This window comes from Corvus kubaryi, unplaced genomic scaffold, assembly GCF_017639235.1.
Source record: "Corvus kubaryi isolate FWS band 111438036 unplaced genomic scaffold, C.kubaryi_AGA036_p1.0 split1-37296, whole genome shotgun sequence".
In the NCBI taxonomy this organism is placed as follows: domain Eukaryota; kingdom Metazoa; phylum Chordata; class Aves; order Passeriformes; family Corvidae; genus Corvus; species Corvus kubaryi.
The window spans coordinates 19,018,187-19,042,296 of record NW_024582075.1 but is presented as its reverse complement, the minus strand read 5'-3'; the positions used below and the strand labels follow the sequence as shown (position 1 = coordinate 19,042,296).

The 24,110-nt window shown below is 37.4% G+C and overlaps 1 protein-coding gene across 9 annotated transcripts in view; it reads right to left on the bottom strand.

Moving 5' to 3' along the window:
• The window catches only part of FCHO2 (FCH and mu domain containing endocytic adaptor 2), an 89,387-nt gene that overhangs the window by 36,534 nt on the left and 28,743 nt on the right, over positions 1 to 24,110 (bottom strand). For 7 of the 9 annotated variants that reach the window (XM_042012719.1, XM_042012722.1, XM_042012720.1 and 4 more), the window contains 3 exons: positions 6,255 to 6,299; positions 4,441 to 4,513; positions 1,390 to 1,414 (listed from right to left, as the gene is read on the bottom strand). In XM_042012719.1, coding sequence (XP_041868653.1) covers positions 1,390 to 1,414; positions 4,441 to 4,513; positions 6,255 to 6,299 — 143 coding nt within the window. Of the gene's footprint in view, positions 1 to 1,389; positions 1,415 to 4,440; positions 4,517 to 6,254; positions 6,300 to 7,044; positions 7,127 to 24,110 lie in introns of those variants that run through there. The other 2 variants (XM_042012725.1, XM_042012726.1) reach the window with 2 other exon arrangements.

Here is a 24,110-nt window from a genome sequence, read left to right as displayed (position 1 = left end):
TTGAAAAAAGCAAGAAGAAATCACAGACCAAATTTTAAACTCCAATACAGTCATAAAATGTTAAGCAGGCAAAAAAAATACAACGAAATACAATAACAATTAACATAGATGATCATATGGCAGCCAGAAAGAATGTCCAACCAATTTATAGCTGAATTTTTGGAACTAATTGTTTTCAAAAAACATGGAGACCAAAACAAGCAAAGAAAATAAACATTGCAAGTCAGATCCAGTTGCGGTTCACTCCAGTGACTCAACCTGATTTTACTTCCATGAGAAGCTTGATAATTATAAGGATCATTCGATAGTTACTTTCTTTTAAATGTACGCAAGGAAAGAAATTTGCTGCTAGTCAAGATGACTGCATAGTATAAAACAACTGTCTTGGCAAGAATTTCACATGTTCTTACACATATAGTTCTGTTGTGTGGCAAAACTTACTTTTCCCCATTTAGAAGGATGGTGCTACTAGATGTTTCAAATCAAGTTTCTCAAAACAAGTTTTAATATTAGGTCCTAAAACCTCCTAGTTAGCAAATAAAAATAAGAAAATCCACAAAATAAGTGAACTTGAAAACTTAAATTCTGTAATATAATTGGCATCTAAATAAATAAACTAAAACCAAATTAGTCTACAGAAAATCACTTATTCTGTAATTTTTTCCCATATATAGCTATAGGGAGTTACAATCTTTGTTATGTATTAATTCAAGAGAAGATACATCTTTGCATAAAAAGAAAAGATCAAATTAAGGAAATAAAAAACAATTAACATAGTTTAATTTTTTTACCTGGCCACTCAAATTAAATTGCAATGGCCACTTACCTGAATTGACTAAAAAAAATTGTAAAACATAGCACAGAGCTAACTAACAGTAATGAAAACCAAACCATTAAAAAAGTGCATCTAGAAATACTGCATTTAAAGCCATATTTTAAAAAGTCTATCCCTACACTCTATTGCCAGTAGTAAAGCAGAACATTATCAATATCAGAAGGATTTCTCAAAAGAACCAGTAGTAAGCAGAGGAATATGATGATACAAAGTTGAGTCCACAACAAACTAAACCTTTTTCTTTCTTAGAATCTATTAGCCAAAAAACTTAAACTATTAACTGAAAAATAAAGTAACATACACTTGCAGTAAAAACACCTTGCTTAAAACCTAAAATTGTTAGGAAACAAAAATGCATTACTGACACTTGCTTGTACATACTGCTGAAGATCGTATACTGCACAAAATTAACACTTTGACTATGCTATGAAAATACTAAATCCTCTATCAGATAAATAATGTATTGCAGGGACTGTATGTAAATTAAGTTTCATCAGATTGTAGGGCTTGATAGTATTAGCATATGCATTTATTTTGGGAAGAAGTCTACTTACAACTGAGTCTGCATCTGGACACTCCCTATTAAAAAAAATAAAGAAAATTTACAATTATAAAATGCACAAATTATTTTATTCATACAATTTTTCCTTCAATATTTTAAATTAATTTGAAACAGTGCATTTAAACCTTTTGCCTTTCAGACTCTTGAAATTTTTACTTTAAATAATCCACATTCAACTGAATGAGACTTAAATAACAGCTGACAGTTAAAACTCAAAAAAAATTATGAAAAATCAAACTCACATACTAGTGAAAAGAATTAAAAAATAATAACCAAAAACTCCAGAAAGGTGAGGACTATCACTGTGTTCTGGATGAACATACTTTAAGATTCAGGTCCTCATGGCTGATGTGTGCAGTAAGTAGAAGTCACCGATCCTAACAAAATAGTCCACATGAAAGTGCAAAACATTTTGGACAAAAACCAGTTCCCAAAGAAACTAAGATTTTCTTTAGAGGAATTCAGAGCTTCCTCTTCTAGAGTTTCATTCTTAGTTCATGTGTGTCAAGCACAGTTGCAGTAAAGTACTAGAAGAGGCTCCACAAAATAACTGAGTACCCTCCTAATAAGCACTTAAAAAAAAATTCAAAAAGTTGTCTGCAGAAAGGCAGTGGTTGCAAGCACACCATTCGCAAGTGTTAAACTTTTCCACTGCAACTTCGATTTGTACTTAAACTAATGAATGACACTGATTCTCTCTGATGTCGTCAAAAAGCAGAAGCAATTACATTTACAGAATGTGGAAATACTTGAATAGCATGCAAGTCCTCTCTAATTTGCACCCTGACAAATAGTGATGGTGTAACTGAACAACAATGGTTTTATATCATTAATCTGAACATCCTAAACATGCATTTATAGAAAAAAGAACATGGAAAAAAATCTGATTTATTACAATCTAGAACATCTTATCTGTAAAAACACATCGGTTAAAGGTAAAAAATGTAGTTTTTACTACAGTGCCTTAAAAACAGGTATGAAAAACTTGCTAACATGGAAGCACTACTATAAAATTCAGTACAGCATGTTAAGGAAATGATATTGAGATGAAGGATTCCATCTTCTCTGAAAGGGCTTACACAAAAGAGGACATATGTGACCAAATTTCTAGTTGGTTGACATTTTTCATAGTAATAGAGCTGTTTTGAAAGATATTTTACTGCTTGAAGAGACAAAGTATATTCTTCTCTTGAGAGATGTGGTTTCAAAACGTGTTTGTATGCAAACAAGACAGCCTGAGGTCCATAAAAGTTGAGATATGTGAAATATGAGGCAAATGAATGATTATAATTCAGCCCACAATGAAGGTTTTAAAAATTAGTGAGCTAACAGATCTCAAACAGAAACAGCAGAACTATTATAATTCAAAGGAGCAACTAACAGAATCTTTCAGGATCTGTTCTATACATGCAAAGAAAACACAACTGTTTGCAACTGTTGGCGACGTGGAAAATGAGGATATCAGGCTGTAGACAAAAGTACTTTTAAATCACTAGATTTATGATCATTCTTTTAAAATTTAAGAACTAGGTCATGCTTCTGGTATAAGGTAGTATTTCAGAAAATGGAGACTTAATAAGAGAATTTAAGGATTGTAGATAAAAACTAGAACAACCAAACCATGCAAAGCAGTGGTTAGAAGTGAAATCCTTGGCCGAACTACAGCAATATGTAACAGAATACACCATGTATGGTATTTCCCAGAATTAAAGCCATTACTAGGCACACCACCAGTTCAGGCATCAACAGTTTAAAAACTGTCTTGGCAAACTGAAAAGCCTACTAACCATGAGATTTTTTTCTAGATGTGGAAAGTCTGCCCTACACAAACTAAACAAGCTTACAGACTAATAAAACATGAGACCAAGGGAGGACTTGACATCTCTGTGCAGAGAAGTTTCTGATGACAGTTTTATCATTTCCAGTCTGTAACAGGATCATCAAGCTGAAGATTAAATCAGACAAAATACAGACTAGCAATCTATATCTCTAAAGAGATCATAAAAGAAGTGTTAGAATATTTTATGCACGTAATGAATCCTTTGTTATTTATTTGTGAAGTTCTAGTTTATTTAGTGGTTACGGTTTAATGCAAGAATCTCTGTAAAAGCGATGTATGGCACACATTACATAGGAGATTGACATTATGCCATTATACTTTTTTCTTTCTGATCTCAGAATCTAGTCACTTTTGTAGTGGGTAAATATAGAAACAAAATACTATAAGCACATACTGTTCTTAGGTCATCAATTTTACAGCAGTATGTTAAAAAAACTAGCACTGGTAAAATGTTACTTTAGAAAGTAATTTTAAAAAGCATGTATGCAGATGTTGCCTCTGGAAACATTTCTATATTGCTAAGTTTGTCAAATTGTAAGCTGTTTTCCTGAAATATATGTAGAAATTATGAAAAAAATACATTGACCATAAATACTAATACAGACACTGTGACTAATTCACCTCAGAACTGTTACTCAAGCTCACTTTTTGGAGAGTTTTATCTCCTGGGAGACCAAGCAATACAAAGAATATGGCAAAGGGTATATTTGGGACATCAGTCCTGAGTTAGAATGATGGTGTTTGAGAAGGGAGTAGGCTCGTGATGTACTGCATAAACATTAAAAGACTTTTCTGTCCTTCAACAGTCTATGTAGAAGTTCTTCTAACAGAAGAATAACTGAAGCTTCAATTCTGCAAACACAGCCATCCAGTACTTTTACCACATACAGACATATTCTTTTATTACGACTAATGTGAATTACATTATCTACAATGCTGAAATGTAGAAGAATGGAAAAATACTTACCTATGCACACCAAAGAATGAAACATGAGTAGACTGCTATGAATACTTACGTTATTTTTTGTTATTTATGTTAAAATCCTTGGTCATAAAAATCGTAAATAACTGTGGTGTTTTCATATCCATCACATTCCTTTAAACCGCTGTTATAAATCCATTTTTTTGTTTAAATATCAGCTCATTTTCATCCCCATTACAGTTTTCATACAAAACAAAGCTTCAGGGTGGAAATACACTTACACAGATTCAGTATCTTTTTCTTTTTTCATTATTCCTGGTAAACCAAAAGGCTTCCTTTTCCGTGGTTTTATTCCTATGGAACAAACATTTTTCATTTATAGATCGAAGAGATAAATGCATATTTAGCAATGTCAAACACAGGTGCATATGAATGCCAATGTTTTAAATGCTTCCACAGGTATGCAGTGGAGATAGGTATGGAGCCAAATTAAGGGAACATTATTCCAATTTGCTTTAGGTAAAATACCAATTAAAAAAAAAAATCAAAATGTGGTTCAACACATTAGTAACAAAATCCTTAAAAACTGATTTACATCGCCGAGTTGGGTATACAGATTATGGTTTTTTAATAGTTTTGAGGAACAGGACTCTGCTCACAAAAACTCAACAGGAGTTATTGCTCCAGGCAATCCTGAATAGCCAATGCACTTGGATGAGAAACTGAATGCGGCCTTCTCCACCTACTGCAGTTCAACACCCTGTTGTTATTTCCCTGCATATTCCCAGCAGCTGCAAGCCCCCATCTTTCCTCAAAAGCAGGATCTTGGTCCTGTTAAAAATGAGATTGTTTCTTGGCTTTCCAGCTGATGTGAATTTATGATTTCCCAGTGCTTTAGCCAGCTCTAAGACTGGTTCTCACTGAGTTTGGCATAGGCTTCTCCCCTTTTGTTTCTTCCCTGCTTTTAGCACTGGATACATATAGCTACAGTACTGAAAAAAGTTTGCTTTCATTCCCATTTAATGTACTAAAACTAAAATACACTTAAATATTCCCTCAGACTTACTGCCACATCTGCTTTTTCACAATGTTTGCTGAGGCAGAGCAGACTGCCAAAAAAAATGACTAAATGCAAGCATCTGATCCAACTAGTCTACAGTTCTGTTTTGATGCATGATACTACTGACAGCATGATGTTGAGCAGAGTGGTAGAAATAATCTGGTTTCCAAAATTAAACCACTGTCAATTCAAGCACTTTATTATATTTACCTTTACAAAAATACATTATACAGCACATAAGGAATCTCTCCTCTCCTAGAAACTTTAAATAATTCCAAACTTCTCAAATCAGGTAGCTGTAGAGTCAGTCATATATACTGAGGCACATAATTTCTTCCAAGATTTTTTTTAAATGTCTGGGCTTTATTTTCTCTCTCTGCCCTATGCAGCCCAAAACAATGGCAAATGCAGCATAAGAGTAATTTCTGAACACGAATCTTCTCTGCTTCAGACAGAAGAGATTTTAAGTCTCAGCTGCAGTCTTGGCAACTTAAAAGTTTTTTGGATGCTATAGTTACACTGTTGACTCCTCTGTTCCACAAGTAAATACATAGCTTATGGACAGAAAGCAGTTGTAACCACTTAAAACAATCCTCTAAGGAAAATAAGCTGCACCAACAAAGAAAGACTTTGCAACCATAACATTACATTAGGCTTGGTTTAACTGACACAGTAACAATGGGAAGAGCCTGGGCCATGTTTTGACACTTGTAAATTAAGCTACAACACATTCATAAGTAAATCAAATCCAAACCTCTGCAAAGACAAAGCCTTAGCCAAAGTATATTTGTAGGAAACACTCAAATTATCTGACCTTTATGCATTAGTCTTATAAAAATTTTATGAGTCTTCTTGTCACTGAAGTTTGTTTCTCAAAAGGAAAACTGCATTTTAGTCTACTGGAGCATTTTAAAGTTATACTTTAAAGTTATACTTTAAAGTTATACAGATTCACACATTGAGCACCCTTTGCTTCACAGTTCAGGTCCTTACCCACAGCATTCTCGTGTAAATAACTATGCTATGGCAACTTACCTTCGGCTACACTGGATGTATTACATTCTTCAAATTCAATAGGGCCTTAAAGAAATGAAAATGAAGATAAACATTAGGTCAAATTTAATCTATTTTAATGGCAACTAGTATTTCCTGAAAATGTGAGATAATCCAATTACAAATGTAGGTAATAACTGAACGGCACAATTACTCTGCCAATGGCCAAAGATACTGCAAAGTCATATATGTAAAGCAGTATTTTCACTCTTTCATACTGAAAAATTAAAATACTAGTCATCATATAACTACAATTCAATTGCCTATGCTACTACAACATCTAATTGGTGTCCTTATTCAAAATTGCATCTATTATATAGCCTCAGTGTAAGGTTTTCAATGTATCTTCTTTTAATGAACAAGAGTTGTATAAGTGAAAATGAAAAGGAGAAGCTATGATTTTGAAAGTCACACTTTTGCTAACTCTGCATTGCTAGTTGTAGTGTTTCCTCTCCATAGCCAACTAAAGCAATAAAGAGGACAATTTTTTTCAAAAAATCATTAAGACTCAACAGGATTTAAAAAAAAAAAAAAAAAAAGGCAGAAACACTAGTTAAGTTTTGGATCTAAAGAAATTCCTCACATTATAGTTGACACAAATTGACACAAACAAGTCAGTTGACTTTGCAAATTGATGACCTAACTCTCATTTATTCGATCTGTCTAGGTCTAGGATTTATTTAATCCCAGTATGAGCCATTTTAGGGAGCAAGTGTACAGAAAGCAGTGTGAGTTTCTGTAGGACCTTGTTTAGGGAATGGCAGAATCATACCAGCCCTTGTGGATGTCCAGTGAAAACAGAGACCACATGCAGGCAGGCACCTTTTCTTCCAGCCCATGTTTCATTATCTTGTAGCTGTACCCCCAAGAAGAAAAAGTTTAGCATGCTATCACTGTGCCACAGGGGTTATTACTTACCTTTCCGCAAACATTTTGATAGCATACACACAAGTTTATACACAGATAACATTACAGGTAGGACAGAGGGAAAAAATACTTCTAATTGCTTTTATAAAAAAAATTATGGCATGCAAAAAGTCTTGGTTTATATTTATTGTAATTAAGACTAAGTCTGCAAAATTTTCCCTATCAGTAAAAACAAATCTAAGTATTTGTAAAACAGCAGGATGAGAATTTTGGACTAGAACCCATCAATATCTCTTTTATCATAATGTAATTGTTTGGCCTCCAAAAGATGCTCTTGAAAGCAGAATATTAAAAGAAAAATCTCAAGTCTTAACAGCCCTTTAAATTTCAATTAGTAAATCACTTCAAATGCTAGTTTAATTATTTAATGTAGCAAAACAAGATGCAAATTCCTAACAGTTCTCTCAATCTCTTACATGTTGTAAATACATGTGCATTTTAGGCTGGTCTTGCAATCCTTTATCCTTGGCTCTCACTAGATTTACAGTAAAACAAAGTCAGTATGCTCCAAAAAGAAGCAAACCTGGGTATCTTGCAAAACAAAAGAACAGAAAAAAAAAATCCAGGAAAACTGATGTTTAGAACGGTACATGTCTACATCTCCACACTGATTTAATCAACATTTTATTTTACAAATTTAAACTCTATTGTTCAAAGGATATGAAGCAAGAAATTCAGAAAAATGCCATAAAATATAGGAGGTGAAGAACACAACCAATACTTCTTCAGAACTACACTTCGGGCAACACATTTTTCATCACTTTGCTAATGATTCAACTACTTCTGTTTCTTGCTTCTATACATACTCCCATTTCACTAGGAAAAATAAAATAAAAAGCCAAAACAACCACAAACACTCATCCCCAAAACAAAAGAAAGTAACCTGTAAACACTGAGACTTAAACATATTTTCAGAGGAATAAAATACTCAGACGTTTTCAGAATTCCACCTTTTTCTTTATCCTTTCCAGCTACTAAGACTGATCCCCCGAATTTTAAGACTTTTACACTAATGATTAAAAAAAATAATGAAGGCCGAAGTATAGGTCATCCATATTTCAGATCAGTATCTTAACTTTCACTCCTAAAACAAGCAGAAAGATTTGCTTTAACAAGACATCCAAGTTCCTTTATTTTTTCCATTATGCTTGCCTAAAACACTTGTCTTTAAAAGTGTTTTTTTTACACCTTTCTAAAACATTGTTATTTGAAGACACATTCCTCTGTACTACAGAAACACACAGATATCGTGTGAACCAGTTCCAATTCAAAAACCTATTTTGATCCTAACTTACCTTTCCTACTTAACTCAAATTTGAATACGGCTCCTCTTCCTTTGGAATTTCAGAAATTCATGTCAGTGGCTGTTTCTAATTACTCCACAAATACTAATAAATTAAGTTCAGCATTGTCCTCTTTTTGTAAAATTTGTATTTAACCCACCCTCACCAATATAACACGTATGCATTGTTGCATTATTTGCTTAGAGCAAAGGCAAATTCATACAGTTTGCCATTTTGAATGGAGCAGAGTAAAATTTGTAGCAGTTTTAAATTTCCTGACAAGTTTTTTTCTGCAACATCAGACCTCCCAACAGTTCTGCTTCCTATATGCCAGTAGGAAGAGCACTATATTTTGCCTCGGGCATAGTATTTTAAAGTCAAAGTAACATTTCAGAAATAGACGTTTCCTCTATAGTGTACTAATTTAGAAAACAAGATAGCTGTGAGAAGCTTTCAATAGCCTGCGTAACAGCTGTAGTCTCCTGCAGACCGATGTCTTTGCATCCAAAGAGGTGATAATACCGTTGTCCAGCCAGAATTGTGTGCTGTCACCACACTGTCTGCTGCTAGAACCAGCTCCAGTCTCCTAGCCAGCCAGAAGGCCTTAGGCATACATACTTTTATGGGAGCATAGCATCAATAAGGAATTCAGACAGTTTCTTAAGAAGTTTTCCAGCACTGCCCACTGTCCTTGTATAACATGGGAACAAAAGCAGCTGCACTAGCACTGCAAAAATATCCCCCAAACCCGTAAAAAAACCTGAACTCAAAAGCTTTCTCCTCTGAAACACCATAATGTCTGTCTTTCTGATTCCTTAGTCATTAGTTGCTATACTCAAGCACTACCAGTGGATTGGCATTAATGGAGATTGCCAGATGGATGTAATATACAGATGGAAGTCAAAGCATGCCATCTTACGTCCTGGTATCTCAATAACTTTTGTAACAACTACATGATGCATTACCTCTATGAGGCTAAAAGTTTTCAGAACAGACTGGAGCCCAGTGATTGTAGTGTAGACAAAGCCTTAACACCAACAAGGACTTCAGCTCAAAATCTGGATGATTACAATGACTAACATTTTTGATGCAAGTAAACAGATTCACTGTCCATTGCAACATTCAAAGATCGAAAAGCAGTTGCTTCATGTTTAAGAAGTAGTGCTGATGTTGGGGACTGAAGTCTTTCCCTGAAGCAGTCTTTAGAGTCCATGCCATGTGGTAGCCTAAGGCACTAAAAGAGCCATCTAAATGCTGCCATACTGCAGTGCAGGTGATAATGGTGATTACACTGCTATGTGGCAGTACTGCAATCAAAGCACTGAAATTTCCTTTGTTTTTTTTCTCATAACAGAACAACAGTGTGAATTGAGAAGGAAGCCTATTCTCAAGCCTTCATATGAACACAAAAACAAATTCTAAAACTACAGTAGTACTGTAAAAATCAAAAGGACATTAAGACTTTTTCGGAGTAAATAAGAAGTTATAGCTGAGATCTAGTACAATCCTTGCAAAGGTGTCTGATTTAATGTTCTGTTGCAAGGACAGTGCAACTTTCAAAGTCTACTCTGCCTGCTGCTAAATTAATCCATACATTGGTAATGCTGGCTTTAACACCTCAAATATGTCTACATAGACTTGCATGTATTTGATACTGTAGACACACAGAACAGAAAAAGTTAATAAATACAGTGCATAAATGAAGTTTAGCCTCTGTAACAGAAAGAGATATGAGTATCTAGTGGGATTTCAGTCACCTAACAATAAATACCTAGCTATTGGGATGCTAATGAGAATGTAGTACTCTACAAAGGAAGCAGGCATCAAAAATCAGTAAGCTCCTCTAACTGTACATAAAAAATCCCACCAAGCATCACTGCAAGCTGCAATGAGTTCTTGAATGCTCACAGTATTCTACCAGCTGGGACAGATAAGGACAAGAAGAAAAGGCAAACAGAGGATGGTTTCACAAACACATGAAGGCAGACAGCTGCTAATTGACAAGAAACTGAAGCAAATACACCAGGACTGGGTCAGTTCTTAGGTTCTTGAAAATAAAGCAGCTTTGGTTTGCTGGAACAGAAAAAGTAACTTGTATAAATGGAAAATTTTTATTGTCGTTAATCTCATAATTTACAAGACGCTTGCATAAATTAAGCACCAGTCAGTAAGTCTGCATCTTAGGATGCATCTCCTAGACAGTTCAGTAACTACATGTAATGCTTTTCTTGTTACAAGTACCATGTGAGTATGTGAGCTTTCATGCCACTAATGGTAGAGTATATAGCTAGCAAAAAGGAGATACTGTTCTTATTTACAGACAAATGAAGAAGGTAATTGCACTGTAAATTATATTACAGAATCTCCTATATATTTAGCTCATATCTATGGGAACACTACTTTCAGGGTATATTAAAGGCAACTACAGAAACTGCTATCTTATACCTGTTACTTAAGAAAAAAGACAAAACCTCTCTCCATAAAATCCTAGATACAGGTTTTCTAGCCTGTTTATATAACTTTTACACAAAACCTCTGTGAGGGAGACATTGGGAGAATGTTTCGCTAATGTCAAAACAATAAAATAATACACACTTTCCTCAACTGAGAGGAAAAAAAAGGTTTTCCTGTTTGGATTCTTTAAATAAACAAGTCAAATGCAAAAGTCAACCAATACTACTAGCAACAAAAATGTAATATTATGTCATACCCTGAAAAAGTGCCCCGAGTAAGTATATCAATGAACTGGAAAATCCCACAGAGCTAAAAAGGTAAACAAATCAAGAAGTCAACAAATCAAATAAGAACTGCTTTACATTTGCATCTGCTTTTGGAAACTATCTCCTTTCTAGTTTAAGGAGGGCATGCATGACAGAAAGGAACATTATATTGGTGTTAACTGCATGTAATTCTCAGTAACGGGAAGCACTCAGACACTCAGAACCCCCCTGAAAACTGCCCTTCCCTGCAACCTGAGGAATCAGTTTACACACATGCATGCACACTTATAAACAATAACATTATCTGTTTCAAGAAAAAGCTTTTAAAAATACTCCATAAATCTGTACCTGTAGTTACAAATAGAATAACAAACCATATTCTTGTTTTCAACAAAAACAAAATTTGTCTCTGAGTCTAAATCATGCATGAAAGGAGGACAGATTTTTAAACTGCATATGCTTCACATGCTGCTTCAAACAGCAAAGCTTTGCGTGCCTGGCTCAGTGCCAGTTGACAGCTCAGCTGGATATCAATGCACATTCTGACCCCCCTTGCAGCGTGTCACTTCTGAATTGTTTCCGCAGTAGAAAGTTTATTCAACCTCTCTCTCAAATTCAGTGGACCGACCATCATTCTGCTATTTAATCATAGCAGAACAGGTTATTTTTCTGACAGCACTAAAGCCAGACAGCAGTTCCTAATGAACAGCTTGATACAAGTGGAATTTCGACTGTTTTAGCCTCAATTAATTCTGCTGTCAAAACAAATGACTGCTTTTAGTGTTTAGATGTCAAGCTGCATCACAAAGGTCAATTTTGTATGTACACAAACATATAAGCAATTTTTTTCTTGCTATCATCTGATCCTGTGACATGTTCAGTAAAATATTTCCAGCTTTCAAATTCAGAAGCCAGGAAGCCCAAATATATTTTGTCAACGGAAGCCAGGAAGCCCAAATATATTTTGTTTCTAACACTAACCTCCCATTTTTATTGCCTGTCCATACATGAGAAATGATTTTATAAAACAATAAGAATTTTTTTCCTAGAAAAGGACTTCTTATTCTACATTTGAAAAAAAAAGAAGAAAAAAACCCTGAATTCAAGCATATCTTACTTGGAGGAATGCATAGTAAAGATGAACACCTGTTTTCTTTAAGCTAAATTTCATACATGTGATACAGGTATCATGCTAGTACCAAATTGCTACAAGCAAATCTTAGTTTATGGATTTGGTTAGCTCTTCTTTGCCAAAATGAGGGTAAGGGACAGGAAATAAAACTGGCCAGTTAGCAGGTCAGTCTGACGGAAAACACTGAAATAATACTGGTAAAACCTTATCCTTTAATATAATTCTATAAATATGGTTCCACCACACCAATCATTGAATTTCTGACTACTCTTTGTTACATCCTGAGAATGATATACCAGCCTGGCTGATATATAGCCTCTAGAGATGTTGAAGGCTTCACCAAATCTTTATTTTTTTAAAAAAATCATGTTAAAAAAAGAAAATTATAGCACGGCAATAGTATTCAATTATGGAGAAAAAAGGAAAGGTAGAGGTGATAGTGGCATCAGAAATAATGACAATTATCAGTAGCGACATAGGCAGCACTTCCTTGGAAAGAATTTTTTCTGATGAAGAAATTAACATACGAAGAGAGCATCTAAACAAACAATCAATTTTAACCCTGATTCTGTTGCTAGGCTTTCAGCCCTGCACTCAGTTCACTAGTTCAAAGGAAACATTAATTTCAGGTTTTTCTGGTATTCTGGGTACAAACTATGTGAATACAGCAAGTACACTATACTCAGGGGACAGTATTTCTACGTGGCTTACGGAGAAAAAACAAAACAGAAAAGGATCATAACCTGAGTAACCTTAAAATAATTATTATCAGTTAAGATGTTTATTTCAGAAGGAGAGACCGCATTTTTTCCTCTAAAATAAAAAGGTGGCAAATATCAGTTACAAAATATTTTTCATTGCTCTGATAACACACTAGTTTTCAAAAGAGACAGGAAACATGTACCAAAGGCAATGATTCAAGGTAGAGATCCATCTAGGCTGCAACACCTGAGTATGATAACAAACACTTCAAGTTTCAGCTATGATCTATGAAAGTGTGAGGTCTGGGAGCAACCAAATAATGTCAGCTAATGCACCAATCTGCAGAGTGTTACAATCCCAGCCCCTTTTCTCATCCTTTTCTACTCCTGCTTTTGCTTCAACTTCACTCCATATTTTCTCTCTAACTGCATAAAAAACAGGGTATGAGATATGGCTGGTTTTAACCATTCACAAGCTAAGTGGCAGGCCAACATAAACAATACATACAGATACATGCTCAGCTGACTCTCCAAATGAATAGCTTACATAACTTCAACTGGCTTTGCCTGATATGACATTACTGGTTTGGATGCTTTTTCTTTCTCTAGCAAACTCCACATTGCTAGTCTTTTTTTCCATCAAATTGTGTAAAAAGTAGCAGTCTTGTGAAAATTGTAGGAGAAGTGTGGAAAAAGTACTAAGCAACTGCATAATTCTAGACTATAAATGTAAGTATCTGTAACAAATGGCTCTGCCTGTCTACATGGTGCATGATGCACCTGCCAAAGGTAGACCATGCAAGTATCCAGTGATGAAAGAAATGCACAGACACATTCACTTTTAAAAAGATTCAGCTAGGATTTTGGAACACTAGAGACACTGTAATTATGTCAAGTTATAGCCCACATATTAAAAAATGTCTTCAAAGAATCACATCTTTTTTAACAGTCACACATTCTCCCTGTAAATGAAGAGATGTATAGTTTCTTACTGAAGTTCTGAACTTAAGCCCACGAAATCATCAGAGGTTAAGACGTTTAATGCGACCTTAAGGAGTAAAAATAGGGTAATATATTTTATAGTATCCAGATTTTTTCAGACAAAAATATCTTTTTTCCACTAGAAAACAAAGAACATTTCCTATCTTAAAAGAAAAATATACCCCAAATAAATAAGTTAAAAATCTCAAACCTTTCCTAAATACTAATTACATATAAGGTTATGCTTTTATATAAGTAAAGTACAGGTCTTATTTACCTTATCAGCATAAAACATCTCAGTATGTTTTTTCTATTTTCAGATATTTTAAAGCTATTCAATTTTTCTGGTCATAGTAGAATCCATCATGGATACTACCGCGTTTTCTGATGACTATCACCTACTTAATATACTCTTCCTATTTAAGTCACTGAAATGGACATTGCTTTGCTCCTGCAGTCCCAAAAAACTCTTTTAAATACCAGGCTGCAACTGATTTGTTTGTCTGTAGCAAGAAAATTCCAGTGGGCCCGACAGTACTTCATCTTACTGAGCGTTCCAGATCATGCACAATCTAGCTTTTGCCCTGTTACATCTACTGATGTTGTCTAAGATACTTTTACCAATGCTACAATTCTTCCACTTGCATTAAAAGACTTTTTCAATAAAACTTGCACCCTTATAACTCTCTAGACCATTAAAATCAATAAAATGCATTATAAAACAAGTTTGCAACTTAGATACATGTAACTATTAAAAATCTATGCGGGCAGATCAGACTAGAAGCGCACAGAAGCTTTGGCAGTTTGTTGGTGAAGAAAGGACTGAATTTTTGCATGCAAAATAAAACAGACATCTAATTAAGATACATTTGCTGGTCCAGTTTTTCAGCTTTTAGCTCCTCATTGAAAACAGCTCTACAGCATAAGACCCTTAGAGACTTTTCTATTTGCCTCAAGCCCAGCTTCTCATAAAAATACTCAAAGATATTCCCACTTAATTTCTTCCATTAACTTCCAAAATACAGCAGTGACCTGCCTTCCTTTACAAAAAATACTTTGCTGAATCCCTTGGACACTGACAGTGTTGATAAAGTAAGCTCATTTGTCAGCCAGCCTTCTGTGTAGAACTATATGTGGGCACAGTCTTTGAGAAATTGTGACACTCCAAGCTATTTGTGCATTTAAGCACAAGCGTCAGCAGCACTAAAATATTCACAGTATTTAAAGAAAATATAAAGAAAATTATTTATAAGAACATAAAATAAATACTTGCTTTGTTGCACTTCCCTGTGAAAAAGAAGCTCAAAGATGTCCTGCAGAGTTGTTCAAAAGTCAGTATTAACCATTTTCAGTGTTTATTTCCATCTACTTTGTTACTTGTCTAGTAATCTAGAAAAGTATTTTTATATGTGCTGTAAACTACTACGTTATCAAACAAACCCATGGAAAAAATAAATGCCACACCCAGCACTGTTTAAAGTCTTTCTTTCAAAGCAGAGTACATTATTTAACCACATAAAATGCCAGTAGCTTTAATCAAAGCAAGCTTCCATACTCCATGGCCCTTGTTTTGCCTCTCAAACGCTGGGAAAGGATTAACTTGTTTCTAAAAATTTTTAGGAGTAATACATTTATTCTTAACCCTCTTCTTTCCCCAGCTGCTTTATCTTGTTTGTTTGGTACATTTCTTCATTAGATACCAAACATGCAGTTTAACACAAAAGACTAACTAAACAGGAGTATTAACATGGAGCGAGCACAACTGTGCATTAACACTATCAGCACTATCTTTCAGCTGTGGTGCAGCTCACTTTGACACTCTTGTATTTGCTTTGGAAAAAACACATAAGCAGTACTTTCCATGGACATTTAGAATTAAAACACTCACAATAAGCAATTGCAAAAGGCCTGAAAGCATCTGATAAATTCACACCAAACTTTGCCTCATCACTGCCAACAGACAGCCACATGAAATGTTTTTCTAATCAAATAATCAATAATTCAGTGAGTTCGCTGAATCAGAAATCAGTTGAATTAAAGGCTAGGTAAAAGTTGGGATTAAGATGTTTACTACCTTGAAGCTTTAGTGCTTCATGATCTCTGCTAACAGGTAGAGCTCCCAGATGTGTTCCCTCAGAACAGAAGAGGATCACCAGCACATTGAGAAAGATGCCAGGATATTTTTCTCTGGTATGTGCTACCTTGTGAAAAAGTAGTGATCCTGACTATAGAAGTCCTAACTCACTAAAAAATGTATCAACTTCGTCTACTGTGTTGGATTAACACAGCCTACTTTTTTGTGGGTGGGGGGAGAAAAGCTGCTCAAAACTTCTATGTCTGGCACAGAGCCAGTCTCTGAAGGCTCTGACAATGGGCAGGTTACTAGCCCAATTAGACAGGTTGGTAAGGCCTCTGTGATGACATATTTAAGAAAGCAAAAACCGTGGGAAGCTCTCTTCTGCCAAGAGGTGGTGGGGTGGCTGCCGAGGCCCATCCCGGCGGGGACCTTCCTGAGGCGGAGACTGCGTGGCCGGGGCCCTCCTGAGGCTGGAGCCGCCTGTGCAGTGCCGGTGAGTACCACGCGGCCGGGGCCGGCCATGTGGTGCTGGCAGGGACCATGTGGCCAGCAGCAAGAGACACGGCGAGCAGTTCCCCGATGCAGAGCCCAGATGAGATCAACCTCTCGACTGTAACTTACAGACACCAACTTTCTTTCAAGACAGGGAAAAAGGAAAAGTGAGGACACATGAGGAAAACCAACATGGCAACACTGAGGTGTTAGAGATGAGGTGATATTTTGCTGAAGCCAAAAGGTTATTAAGTTAAAGAATAAAAGTTGTTGGTTCTATGTGTTGTTGTTTGTGGTTTGAATTTGTTCTGGTTGGTTTGTTGGGTGTTGCTGTGAGCTGGGTGCTGTTGAAGACCTGACTAAAAAGGAAGTAGGATGAGGGGGAGGGGACAGAAAAGTAGGCAGTCTGGAGAGAATGTAAGTTCCTGAGAACCCAGCGAATGGGAAAGGGGACAGGGACTGCCCCGGTCCGGAAAGGGTAAAAATATAGCCATTTAGATGGCGGGTGTGTGTGTTCGGCTCTCAGGGGAGGGAGACACACACCCAGCTCAGCTAAATCGTTACTGATAAACAATTTTCTTTTGCTTCGAGGACTTTGTCCCCATTTAATTGTATCTAAAAGTTAGTTCCTTTCTAACAGAGGTCAGTGAAAAAAAGGAGAGGGAGGAGGCGTTCCAAATGTCGGAGCTGAGATTCTCCTGCAAGCCGTGGTGAGAACTATAATACAACAGTTTCCCTATAATTCATGAGGTGCATTGGGGGGTGCAGAGATCCACACGCAGCCCATGAAAAAAGAGTGCTCACGCTGGAGTGCGTGGATACTGAAAAGCTGTAATCTAGTAAACAGAGAGAGATGACCCCTGCTTTTAGAAATAGAGGAAGAGAGCCTTAATTTCCAAACTAGAACAATGTTGGGGTTTTAGGAGTTCTCCTGGGTTTTCTTTCTGTTTAAGGAATTTTCCCCATACATGTTGCTAGGGGGACAAATTGCTGGGTACTTCAAAAAAACAAAAGACTTAGCCACTGGGTAAGGGGTGCATCTGGCTACTCTTTTGTTTCACCTGGGTGTGCAGTCAGTCGGTCCCGGCATTTGGACGGAGAGGGAGGCTGCTTTCTTCGGCTGCTTTTTCCTTCTGCCAGAGAAGCCCCAGGATCCCAAGCCTGCCTTCCCTGCCCTGCTCGGAGCCAGGCTGTGGCCGCCCTGCCCCCACCGAGCCTTCGCTGCGTTGTAGCCCTGCTCGCCCTGCCTGCCCGGACCTGCGGTGGGTTCCCTGTTTGGATACATCTCTTCTGCCACCCCAGATTTGTGCTCGTCCCTGCTGTTCCAGCCTGCTGTTCCTGAGGGTCCGGCCGGACACCGGGATCGGCTGCCCAGGGGTTTGTGAAGCCTTTGTCCCATCCCTTCCCGGGATCCCAGGCCGCCGGTGCCGCGTGCTCCCCGAGCTCGCTCCGGAGCGCCCCCTGCAGCCGCGGGGGAACCATCGCACCTGCCCTGCTCACCGGGAGCCGCCAGCGCCCCTGCCGGCTGCGAGCGGAACTGCACCCGAGGGGAAAGGGCCCGACAGCCGAGAGGGCTGGCACTGGGTTTGTGCTTCTGTCTGCTGTTACTGCCGCAGTTATTGCTGTTTGTTTGCCTTGTTATACACACAGAGATATATAATAGTAAAGAACTGTTATTCCTATTTCCCACATCTTTGCCTAAAAGCCCCTTGATTTCAAAATTATAACAACTCAGAGAGAATCTGCCATTCCAAGGGAGGCTCCTGCCTTCCTTAGCAGACACCTGTCTTTCAAACCAAGACAAACAGCTCATCCTTAAAAGACCAAACCCCATAAACTAAAATGACCCATGCTGGGCAGTTGTGGGAAGACTGCTTGACCCCTGGGAGGGACTCACATTGGAGCAGGTTCAGGCAGGACTGCTGCTTGTGGAAGTTAAAACCACACTAGAAAAGTTTGCAGAGAACTATCTCCCGTGGCAAGGATCCCACAGCACAGCAGAAGAAACTCTTTTCCTTAAGCATACTGAAGAAAGATTTTTAAGAAGTGAAATAATGACCGAAACCCCATGTTTCGTTTTCTTGCGCTGTCAGTGGAAAAAGGGAGGGACTGGGAAAGAAAGGTGTTCTGAAGATTTGCTTTGGTTCTCATTACCCTCTTTACTTTTAGTTCTGTTAATAATAAGTCTTCTTTATACTGTTTAAGTATGAACCTGTGTTGCCTGAAAGCGTTTTGGTTTTCTTTCAATAATCCTTATCTCAACTCATGAAAATGAAGTTTTCAATTCCCCCTCCTCTGCTCAGCCATAGCAGAGGAAAATAAGTAGGTGGGTTTTTTTCATGGGTTACCCAGTGGGTTAGCTTAGCCAGTGTCAAGCCATGTCATCTACTTAATATCATTTCCAGAAAGAATTTCAAAATGACAAAAAAAATTCCTAAATTAATATCTCCACTTTACATGAACAATCTTACTCTTTTCCATGACTGGAGTTACCAGGAGCCTTGAGACTGATTTTCTGCATGGGCAAATAAAGTAAAATAGGTTTTCAACAGCTCCAAAAATCAACAGACCAGACTTTTTTTAATCAGGATTACTGACCAAATTGTCAATTTTTGCATTTGGTGGAGGGAAGAAACAGAATAAAAATATTACATCTGTCCTTTTCTGAATTTTGTTATCTGTGGAAGCACCATTTTATTAAAAATACTCATACTACATTTCTCATATGTAAAACGGCAAGAAGAACAAAAGTCTAATACTTTACTATATGTGCAAGAGCCAGTGATGGCTGACAAACAGCAACTGTTGATAATAAACATTGTAATGTACTGTTATCATTTAATCCGAAGAGTAGATGAATTGTAGGCATGAATTTTCAATATTTTTTAAAATACAAACCTCTTTTAGGCCCTGTAAAAAGTTCAAGTTTATTAAATGGATAATGAAAGGAGACAAGAAGTAATTTTATGGGCTCAGAGATTGTGATACATGGATCAAGCTAGCATAAAACCAATACTTAAAAAAATTATTATAACTGAAAATGACCCAATGCCTCTCTCACGCTAAATAACAGCACAGCATATGTAGCAATTGCCATCTGCACATCATTGTTTTATTGGAGAACTAGGGAGCAAACAAAGATTATGGCTTTCCATTGTTTTATCTTCATTACATTAAAATTCTTGATTTAATCTTTAATAATTTTTAAGAAAAAAAGGCAAAAATAGAGAACAAACTACCACCAACTACTAATAACGATACCAGAACGAATTATTGAAGACAAAGGCCTTTTACAATGGGATTACATCGGTGGTGGATGAGGGAAGAGCAACTGATGTCATCTACCCTGGACTTCCGCAAAGCATTTGACATTGTTTTGCATGACATCTTGGTCTGTAAACTGGAGAGACACATAACTGACAGATGGACCACTTGGTGGATAAAGAATTGGCTGGATGGTTACACTCAAAGAGTTGCCATCAACAGCTCCATGTCCGAGTGGAAAGCAGTGACAAGTGGTGTTCCTCAGGGGACAGTACTGGGACTGGTGCTGTTTAACATCTGTGTCAGTGATATGGACAGTTGGGAGCACCCTCAGCAAGTTTGCCAATGACACCAAGCTATATGGCATGGTGGGAACACTAGAGAGAAGGAATGCCATCCAGAAGAACCTAGAACAGGCCCAAGAGATGGACGTCTGCAAACCTCTGGAAATTCAAAGAGGCGAAGTACAGGATTCTGGGTCAGGGCAATCCCAAGCACAAGTACAGGCTGGGCAGAGAATGGGTTGAGAGCAGCCTTGGGGAAGAAAGATTTGGTGGTGTTCATGGACAAGCGGTTTAACACGACCCGGCAATGTGTGCACAGAGCCCAGAAAACCAGTCGTATCCTGAGCTGCATCCAAAAGCAGTGTGGGCAGCAGGGCAAGAGGGGATTCTGTCCCTCTGCTCCACTCAGGTGAGACTCCACCTGGAGTACTGCATCCAACTCTGGGGTCCCCAGCACAAGAAGCTACCCTGTTGAACTGACTCCAGAGGAGGGCCACTATATTGATCAGAGGTCTGGAGCACCTGTCCTGTAAGGAAAAGCTGATAGAATTGGGGTTGTTCAGACTGGAGAAGAGAAGGTTCCAGGGAGAACTTAGAGCACCTTCCAGTACTTACAGTGGGCCTACAAGAAAGATTGGAGAGGGCCTTTTCACAAGGGCATGTAGTGACAGGAAGGAGGGAATGACCTTAAGATGCAGGAGGACAGGTTTAGATTAAATACTAGAATGAAATTCTTTACTGTGAGTGTGCTGAGGCATTGGAATGGGTTGCCCAGAGAGGTTGTGGATGCCCCATCTCTGAAAGTCTTCAAGGCCAGGCTGGATGGGGCCTTCTGGGTGAACCATGTAGTGGGCAAAAACTAATAAAGGAACAAACACACATATTTAGGTCCCCATGTATGAGAAGAGGACACAGTAATTAAGTAACTAAAATTAAAAATTACCCATGATCAGCTACAGATATATAGGCATTCACTAACCTCTTAAAAGACATTTGATATTAACCTGACAATTTCAGACATCAAATATGAAAAGAACATGAGCTTAAACTTCTTAGCAGTTTCTATGTCTTGTGCATCAATGTTGCACACTAGAACAAACCAATTTTTAATAGATTAATAGAAGATTAAGTATCTAGAGCTGGAGCTCATCAATACCTCTCTAATCTGGAATAAGATTACTCTGGTATCACCTGCATTATTGATTTAAATATACTTCGGAAGAAAAGCAGACATTTTCTGCCATACAATAAACAAATTTTCCAAGGAATATGAAGCATCAGACTATAACAAACAGGAAACAAATCAGAAGTGGGCAAGTTTTGATGAACATTGTAGGACTTCATGAATGATTAAAGCATCTTCCAGCTGATGGTATCAAATCTGCTATTAAACCTAACACCAGGAAGATACCACAGATTCCTAGAATGGTTTGGGTTGGAAGGAACCTTTAAAGGTCATCTAGTCCAAAACCCCTGCAATGGGAAAATTACCACTTCTCTGGGCAACCTGTTCCAGTGTTTCACCACCCTCATCATAAAAAAGGCTTTACTTCTATCTAATCTGAATTTACTCTCTTTTTGTTTAAAAATATTACTCCTTGCCATATCACTACAGGCCCTATTTTCTTGTACCCATCTTTCCTATAAGGCTGCTTTGAGCTCTGGAAAACCACAATCAGCTCTTTCTGGAGCCTTCTTCTCTTCTCCAGGCTGTACAACCTCAACTCTCTCAGCCTGTCATCATAGGAGAGGTGTTCTGATAAACTCGGTGTCCCTCCTCTGGACCACCCCAACAATTCCATGACCTTTCCATGCTTGAAACCCCAGAGCTGGATGTAGCCCTTCAGGTGGGGTCTCAGCAGAGCAGAGCAGAGGGGCAGAATCCCCTCCCTGGCCCTGCTGCCCACGCTGCTTTGGATGCAGCCCAGGACATGTTTGGCTTTCTGGGCTGTGAGTGCCCATGGCTGGGTCATGTCCAGCCTCTCACCCACCAGCACCCCCAAGTCCTTCTGGGCAGGGCTGCTCTGATCTGTTCATCCCCAGCCTGTAGCGATACCAGAGACTGCTTCGACCCAGGTGCAGCACCTTGCACTTGGCCTTGTTGAACCTCATCGGGGATCACATGGGCCCATTCCTTGACCTCATCCTGGTTCCTCTGGATGTCAGAGGCAGTTCAAGGAACACATTAAATTCTGATCTGAAGTCTTACTGACTCTGCCAGCTTCGTTTTTCAGTGTTTTACACTAAGTGACCTTTTTTTCAGTTAAAATTAAAGATTTGCAACAGGATGTAATAATTTCGTCTTTTGTTTTGTTTTTTTAACACTGAATGGAAGTCAGAAAGCAAAAAATATAACTTGTTCAAATATTGTATTACTAAAACCTCTAAATTCTAAACTGATTTAATAAAGAAAAAAAATTAAAACAAATTCGGTAAGAAGCAGGTTATAAAGCTGACTAGATAAATTATTTAGGTACCAGTGCAAAAAGAGCCATTGTAAAGAAGCTCCTGAGTGAATTAAAAAACTCTCACTCAGCATTACTGTTTGAAAGAAAATCTGTTATTTGCGCTAGAAAAACTTAAATTCTAGATGCCCCTGTGTATTATGACTCCAGGTGACAGAAATTAGCCACCAGGGGGAGCCCATATAATCTGGTCAAAAGGACATCCCTGTACAGACACATTTCAGATACGCAATAAACTTTACTGTAAATGGTTCTTAGTTCTCCATAATAAAACAGCCCTTATCAGTACTTCATTTCAGATTCATTCTTATTTTTACAGATATAAATAAAAGCAAGTGAACTCTACTGTGAAGAACTATAAATAGCTAGAATATACTGAAATAAACTAAAATACTTTGTTATGCATTACCTTTTTAGTTTATTTTATCTGAAAGTACCTACCATCTCACTGGTCATAGTAGCCCACAAATAATATGGATGAAAGAAGGCCTACATAGTTCTAGGGAAATTTAAAGTATTGCCTTCAAACAGATTTAGGTCCGTGACATTCAGAAGACATTTTTTCCACATTTGTTTTGTAAGCCAAGTCAGTATCATTTTTTACACTGAACATTGAGATTTTTCTGAGGAGCTGCCTCCTTCTTCAGCCTAATTAATAAATACATCCCACAGACTTTTAACATTTGCTCCATGAATTAAAATATCTTTTCATCATGAAAAGTTCTCAGACATAAAAAAGTGGGGGTTTAATAAAAAAAAAAAAACAGTCCTTAACAGTGGATGTCTCCATTTCATTCTTAGAAGGCTGATACCTCACTTTGCCTTCCAAATCTTTCAAATTGTCAAAGTTTTATGATTCTAATTTAATTAAACAAATATATTAGAAGCAGTAAGCATAATTAACATCATTAGTAGTCTGTGTTGCTAGTCTTTGACACTTCAAAACTTCCTGTGAATTTGTATTCTTTTGCTGCTGAATTTGACTGTGCTTTCTTCCTGTACCATGACTGCTTTTGCAAAGTTGATATCAATACAATAATTTAACACAGTAATTAAAGAAAAATTCAAGGTGCATACATTTACACACTAAATGTGCTATCGTTCCTTAAAACACTTTGCCTAATTTTCTTAGAATACATTTGAAGAAGTTTTTATTTGGCCCCAGAGAGTACAGACAGGATTTGAAGAACTGTAAAGCAGGAAGTAAGCAAAAAGTGTGTCATTTCTCCATGAAATTAAAAAGTTAAGTACTACTTCGTTTAAAACTACAATGTTGTCTAGCGAAATCCACAGTAATAGGATGGATGACTTGAAGTGCACACTGTTCTAGGACAAATTAGCAAGGACCTTTGTAAGCCAGGCAGCCAGAATCTTAAATGCAAGATGGAGATCCCTAGCCATGATACCTTGGCAACAGCTAATCAAAGAGGTCTGAATACTGAACTGTCACATGTCTTTGTCCTGTTTCAGACCAATTGAACTTGAAACCCTGAAGTTCACACATTTTCTTTT